General features: G+C 35.7%; 1 protein-coding gene across 2 annotated transcripts in view; it reads right to left on the bottom strand.

The window, feature by feature from the left end:
- Window positions 1–221: 221 nt before the first annotated feature.
- Window positions 222–6,000, bottom strand: part of CERKL (ceramide kinase like) — a 96,754-nt gene continuing 90,975 nt past the window's right edge. Inside the window, exons 12-13 of one of the 2 annotated variants that reach the window (XM_036879411.2) lie at window positions 1,159–1,325; window positions 222–333 (exon numbers count right to left, since the gene is read on the bottom strand). In XM_036879411.2, the coding sequence (XP_036735306.2) occupies window positions 252–333; window positions 1,159–1,325 (249 nt within the window). In that variant the 3' untranslated portion in view covers window positions 222–251. Of the gene's footprint in view, window positions 334–1,147; window positions 1,326–6,000 lie in introns of those variants that run through there. The other variant, XM_036879412.2, reaches the window with a different exon arrangement.

The following is a 6,000-nucleotide window of genomic DNA, read 5'->3' as shown; positions in this document are numbered from 1 at the left end:
CACTTTGGAATTATTGAGCTTACATACTGATAAAATTTAAACATTATGATATATGAAATGTTTCCAAAAAAATAATTTAAATTGTTTTTTGGTATGTTTCATATTTTGCTTTTCCTTGGTTATAAAAATAGCAATTTTATAGCAAAAATAGAAACCTTAATTTCTTTAAAAATAAGAATTTCTTCCTATTATGATATTTGTTTAAAGCATGACCATATTCCTTCATATTAAAATTCTAGTTCATACACTTTTTATAAACAATTACATGTTACTTTGGAATCAGTCATTTCTTCCATGCCTCCTCCATAAAGATTGATAAGTCTTGGGTGCAATCTGTAAAGAATATTATAATATGTATAATTATTTCATCAACCTTTCAGTCTCTTTTTCACACATACACCTGTTGAGTATGGTGCATAGTACCAAATACAAATGTAATGACAGCCAACAAGCATACATTCATGGCAGAGCTGCAGTCTACAAAAAACTTGGGGTGTGGCTGACAGTTCAGCACCCCTGATGACTGTAAAGCCCTATCAATTGTGTCTAAAGGAAGCTCATGTCTGCTGAGCTACCCAGGGTCCCTCTACACACCACCTCTTCCCCTTGAGTCTCAAAACCAAAAATGAGTTTGTATGTTTCTAAGCTTGTTTATGCCAGTTGCTCTTGTTACTTTTAATGAAAATACTATGTAAAATTATTCCTATGTAAAGTAATTTGAATGCTTTGGAAAGACTTGATAAAAGCAAACTGCTGAACACAGTGTTTATTATAATATTAGTTACGAGTGAAAGGAAATTTGAAAAGACTGGGGGATGATAACAATCTGCTACTCAGATGTATTCACAAGGTTTAAGATCTTTATCTATTTTTAAAACTTCAAAATAGAAATTATAGACATGTTATCTGTATGATTTATGAAGAGTGGTAATTCAGACATGCCAATGTAAAGACTCATAACCAAAGAAAATGCTTTGGTTCTACATAAATGTAAACATAGTTTATTTATTAAAATTGTACATGTATCTTTTTATGCTTCCCTGATTTACTAATTAAAAATATCTAGCTAGTTGATATTTGGCAACAAGAGGCTTTAATTATGCTGTTAGTTTTGCTTCTGTTGGTGGACATAGAAGGCAGGGAAACAATTAGACTTACCTAACATGGATGTCTGATGTAACTTCCATTAAATCACCATCTACATTCCAAGGAAAACTGCAGTTTTCATGTGGTCCGTCCTCCTCTGGATTATGTCCACTGTTACAGTTCTTTGGGTAAACCTTTACTTCTTCCACAGTATAAGTCTCAACAAATGGAAAATTGAACTAAATAAAACAAATGCAAATAATCATGGTACTTGTTTTATCTCTAACTGCTAAAGCAAATTAAGAAAGTCTCTGTGCTCTCTCTTGCAAATAAACATCAAGTGTGCTGATGTTTTTATAGCTTTGAAACTCTTGATGGTGTCTAGGGGTCCTCAATTTCATAGGAAGAAGTTACCCCTTCTTTAAAGATTTCTTAGATCATTCAGATTTACTAGCTGGCAAACTTGTTTTATGAACTAGTATGTTTATGAAATTGTATACAGTAATGATATCATCAAATTTCCAATTAAAGATTGAGTGTTTAATACTGGTCTGTTGATAGAAAAGATTTAGATAATCTACTGACTTGATTATTAATTTTTCAGCTAGTTTAGCTGAGGTAAAGCAAACTCTAACATAAGTTTCACACTTAGAATTTAATTGAGAAGAACCTAGGGCTAAAACTTACAAAAGTGAGGAGGTCACTCCAGTGTGACTTTCACAGATCTTTACCTGTCTCCTCTCATTTTAAAGAGGAACACAAATTGTAAGATAATTGTGTTTGCTTACTGACTACTCTAGAATGGTGCAAAATAACCTTCAAATTTCAATTTTTCTTGTTTGCCTAAGGAAATAACAATGAAAATACATTATGTATTTTCTGAAATAACTCAGCTAAATAACTTTTTAGTAGAAATGCACAATAATACTCATGTATTTCAGTTTGCAGATAAATGGCATGAGTTGTATTCCTAGTATCTACATGTTTTCCCCCTTCTTTCACATATAAACTTCAATGAAGCACAGATTTTTAAAAATTGGCAGAAAACTAGTATATTCCCCAATACTCTCACTTTACATTTGTAGAAAGCAAGGTCCAATAGACTTTACAGTCTATACTGTATAATGCACTGGGTTACACAGTGAATCATGTGGTGGTGGGGTTACATGTTGGTATCAGCTGTTCTGAATGAGGTATATAGAGTTATAGGTCCCCAGGCAGCTTTCTGTGGAAGATATGGGATCATCATTCATAGTAATAGTAATAATTTGTACATAATCATTCATTTTGAAAATAATGTTTTAAATGAGTCATTGGTAACTGACTTTTATAGGTTAAATTGCTTCCCCTATGAAGATATCTAGAAATCCTGACTCTCAGTACCTGTGAATGCCACCTTTTTTGGAAAGAGTGTCTTTGCAGGTGGAACCAAGTTAAGGCGAGGACATTAGGGTGGGCCTTCCTCCAGCACAACTGTTGTTCTGGTCAAAGCCCAGAGTGACAGAGCTGCAAGCCAAGGAATGCCAGGAACCGATGGCTGCCACCAGTGAGTCTTTTAGCTTAAATCATCAGCTCTCATGTGCATACTTCACAAAATGAAGCTCCATGAAAAGCTATTACCAGTGGAGCCACAGACATTGTTAGATGGGACTTTAGGGGGCCAAGAGCTTAATATCATATGTGAGGGTGTGTTTGGGATATGAGAAAGAGAAATACACAGTTAACACTGTGATGCATGTAAGTGCCATAATGGTGCAAGCACAGAGTTAAATGAGAGAAATGAGATGAGGCAGACAGGCTGAGGATGTCGGAGCGCTTCTCCGTTGAGCTGCCTTAAAGAAGACAGAAGAGGTAGCCTGGATGAGAAGGGAAGAAGGTCTGAAAAGAGGGAACATTTGCAAAGGTAGAGATATGTCATAGTCAAGCAACTAAAAAAAATTAAGCATATTATAGTACTGGTGTTTTGGCATTTATTTTGCAAAATATATAAATTCCTGTATTTGATTTTTAAAAATAGACATATGGTTTTATGGGCTGAATTGTGTCTACTTCTCCCATAAATTCACATGTTGAAGTCCTAAAGCCCCCTGTACCTCAGAATGTAACCATATTTGGAGGTAAGGTCTTTCAAGGGGTGATAAAGCTAAAATGAGTTGTTTTTTTTAGATAGGCCCTAATCCAATATGATTGGTGTCATTTTAAAAATAGGAAATAGGGACACACACAGCACAAGCACAGAAGAAAAACTAAGTCGGGACCCAGCTAGAAGGCAGCCATGTGCCTCAGGAGAAACCAAACTTGCCAACACCATCTTGAACGCTGAGCCTCCAGAATTGTGCAGAAATGAGTTTCTGTTGTTTAAGCCAACCTCTGGGGTATCATTATGACAGCCTGAGAAGTCTAATACAATGACCAAAACACAGGCATATAGCGGAGAATGGCAAGAGGCTGCGACACAGCACAAGCCAGAATATGAGCCACATACTCCATCCTGAAGAAGTTAGATGTCATCTTGATGACAGTGAGGAAGACACTGAAGAATTAAAGACAGCAAACAGATAATGTGCTTTAGAAAAGTCCCTCTAGAAAGAAATGTGGGAGACAAGACTAGAGAAAAGAAGACCAGAGGCTATTTTAAGCAGGAAGGGATTAAGGTTTGTACTCAGGTGAGACAGACATCTCAGGAACGTTTAAGAGAACTGCTTGGTGGACGGGATGTGAGGAACGAGGGAGTGACTGGAATGCAGAGTACCTGGAGGGTGGACAGAGGTGGGCGCCACTGCCCTGTGTCAGGGAACATGGAAGGGGCGCACCTCTGGGGGAAGAGGCATTAAGGTGAGCTGTGGACACGCTGGATTCAACATGCCTGTGGGTTTTATAGCCTTCTCAGCACACGGAAAGGCACAGTGGTCCTGCAGATCAGAAGAGAAGACAGAACTCTTGGAAGTGTGCAAAGCTCAGATAGTGTTTCAAACCATGGGGGACAATGAGATTACCCTGGAGACAGTGTTATGAGAAGACAGAAAGGCTGCAAACAGATCCCTGGACTCACATTTAAGAGTTTTGTAAACTCTATACCAAAAATGATGATCAAAGTCAATGTAGAAATGAATGGATAGGCAAAAAGGAGGCCAGCAATGGGATGGAGTTGAAAGGACTTGACAGGTAATTTTGACCTTCTTTCTATTTCACACAGAGATAGGGAAGGCAAGCTGAGTCACCCCACAAATAACTGTTAATATTTATGAACATTCAATTCAACTGGTAAAGATGGTTCAGAGACCTATATTATTGTTGTTCTTAGGCTGAAGTGCTGCATTTTCCTTCCTGGATACCAGAACTGCTACTAAGACAGTAGACTATATAATCTTACATTTACCTGATTCCTATAATATTACATAATTTACATAAATTTACATTTTTTAAATGTCACCGTGAAGAAGAGACTACACACATACCATATGTATATGTGCCTACAATTAAACAAATGTATCAAATTAACATTGCTTGAAAGCAGTCACCTTGGGAGTCAATCTAATTGTTCTTAATATAATACATTATGTGAAACATTATAGAATTTTTTTGCAAAAATTACAGAGCAATAGCATAGACTTTAATTTGGGGAAAGAGCTAAGTCAATCAGTTAAGCCTAATGAACGCCCCCATCCCCCTCATCCCCATAAGCAATAGTTTTTGCATCAAAAGCAAGATATGATTGACTTGGTAGAGTATCTGGGGAAAATAGGTTATATCTTACATAACAATATTTTTAAAAGCAAGTATTTTCCTATAGATACAGACCTAGATTCACTACTATGTATTTTTATCATTAAGCATTTATTACTTTTAAAATCGGAAGAAAGCTATTTTCATATTGAAAAAAATGTCTACAAAAATTACCCTTCAGGCAGTTCTATGAGAGAACTTCATAAATAAGTTATCCAATAGATGCCTCCCTAAAATAAATATAGAGCTTCTCTGGCTAAGCACCTTAAGGTTAATACTCATTTAAGTTCACATTTATTCAGTAGAAAAAGATGAGGAAAAGTTTATACCAAGGTAATGACACCGATTCTCTCTTGGAATATAGAATTCTGAGTGATTTTTGTATTGTTTCTATTTTCTGAGTAGGAAAAATTTAACAATGAACATGTAACAATAAACATGTTTTTGAATTAAGAAAAATAGTAAACTTGCAAACAAAATTAGTACCATCTGAAAAGGAAGCATTCCTTTGAAAAGCAGTAAATCACTGTATTTACCAAAACACACATACATAAAGTTATTACTTAGGCTCACAATCCACATTGTAGCTGCTTTTGTCTACTTTGTTTCCTTACAGATTTCTATTTAAGGAAAGTGGAACTATATCTAATTTTTATGATATAATTTCCTGAACACTTTGGTTCCCTGCTCAATAAACTCTGATCAAATAGTAGCAGGCAGAAGAGAACAGAAACTTCATGAGGACTGCCTAAGAAAGTTTCAAATTTTGAAGAGGCAAAAATGTAAGCCTTGCAATAGTGAACTATGTAAACATGATACAACTGCTGGCCAATGGCTGGATTTACTCTTCTATTTGTTTTCTGCCAACTGTATCCGGGCAGAGTTTTATACCTTTAAGATGGTGTGAGGCTACAGATTTAGAAGGATGCCTGTGTACTTCAAGACTCACAATTTCAGAAAGTCACATATTTCTGGATCAGTTTCATAGTAACTGGGCCAAAATATCTGCCAAAAGAATATGGCTCATAATAGTTACTGCTTCTCTTTAAAACAAATCCTTTAAATGGAATACAACTGTATCTACCTACCTATCTACATAAATACCACCAAACACTGTAGTTTTGTATAAAATAAATAATGTCTGTATAGAAGTGCTATTTTCAAATATATATCTGCAAATCCATTTCA

This window comes from Manis pentadactyla, chromosome 6 (genome assembly GCF_030020395.1).
Source record: "Manis pentadactyla isolate mManPen7 chromosome 6, mManPen7.hap1, whole genome shotgun sequence".
In the NCBI taxonomy this organism is placed as follows: domain Eukaryota; kingdom Metazoa; phylum Chordata; class Mammalia; order Pholidota; family Manidae; genus Manis; species Manis pentadactyla.
This window is presented reverse-complemented; position numbering and strand designations above follow the sequence as displayed.